Source organism: Gavialis gangeticus, unplaced genomic scaffold (genome assembly GCF_001723915.1).
Source record: "Gavialis gangeticus isolate Ggan-Ray unplaced genomic scaffold, GavGan_comp1, whole genome shotgun sequence".
NCBI lineage: Eukaryota > Metazoa > Chordata > Crocodylia > Gavialidae > Gavialis > Gavialis gangeticus.
Window position 1 is genome coordinate 86,534 of NW_017728974.1, and position 667 is coordinate 87,200.

General features: G+C 59.2%; 1 protein-coding gene across 1 annotated transcript in view; it reads right to left on the bottom strand.

Annotated features, from left to right (window-relative positions):
* The window catches only part of LOC109291034 (dedicator of cytokinesis protein 2-like), a 57,369-nt gene that overhangs the window by 32,350 nt on the left and 24,352 nt on the right, over positions 1-667 (bottom strand). The window contains exon 12 of the mRNA XM_019507911.1: positions 556-635. Within this exon, the coding sequence (XP_019363456.1) occupies positions 556-635 (80 nt within the window). The remainder of the gene's footprint in view (positions 1-555; positions 636-667) is intronic.

Sequence of the window (667 nt, forward strand, 5' to 3'; positions counted from 1 at the left end):
TCTCTGAGGCTGCAGATGAAGATGATGGTGCAGCGGGCGACTTGCCATCTCTGTGGCCCAGGCCACTACAAGCACAACAGGCCAGTGCTCCAGGGCTTCACACGCTCATTTAAGGCATTGGTCCTAATACTGGTGGCAATTAACGGCTAAAGCCCCTGCAGAAACCAAATACTGATCTCTGAACCACCGTGAAGCTGTGCTGCTCTGGGCTGATGCACTTTGCAAAGCCAGGATGGAGCCTGGGCGAGACGGGGCAGGACGACCTCCCAGAGGCGGTCAGGTAGATCCTGGGTGCGCGCCCCTGGGGAAGCACCGCTAAGCCTTCCCTTTCCACTGCAAGCACCTCTCGAAAGTCAAATGCCCACATCCCTGTTCCTCAAGTCTAGCCCTGGGGAAGAAAGCCCCGCACCGGAGTGTGGACACCTTCCCTGAGTCCCGGCGCTCCATTAAGCCCTTCGCTATTGCATTTGCACAGGAGGCAGAAGACGGCGCGGTGCGGGGGACAGGCAGACACGCAGGCCACAGCAGGTGGGAAGCGCCCCGGGCCGCCAGTACCTTGGCCTTTGTGGTTGATCTCCTTCCCCTCCACCGCTTTCTTGATCAGGCTGTGAAGGAAATCGTTCTCCGCTGCCACCCTGAAAAAAGCAGAAGCGCAGGGGGGGTTGGA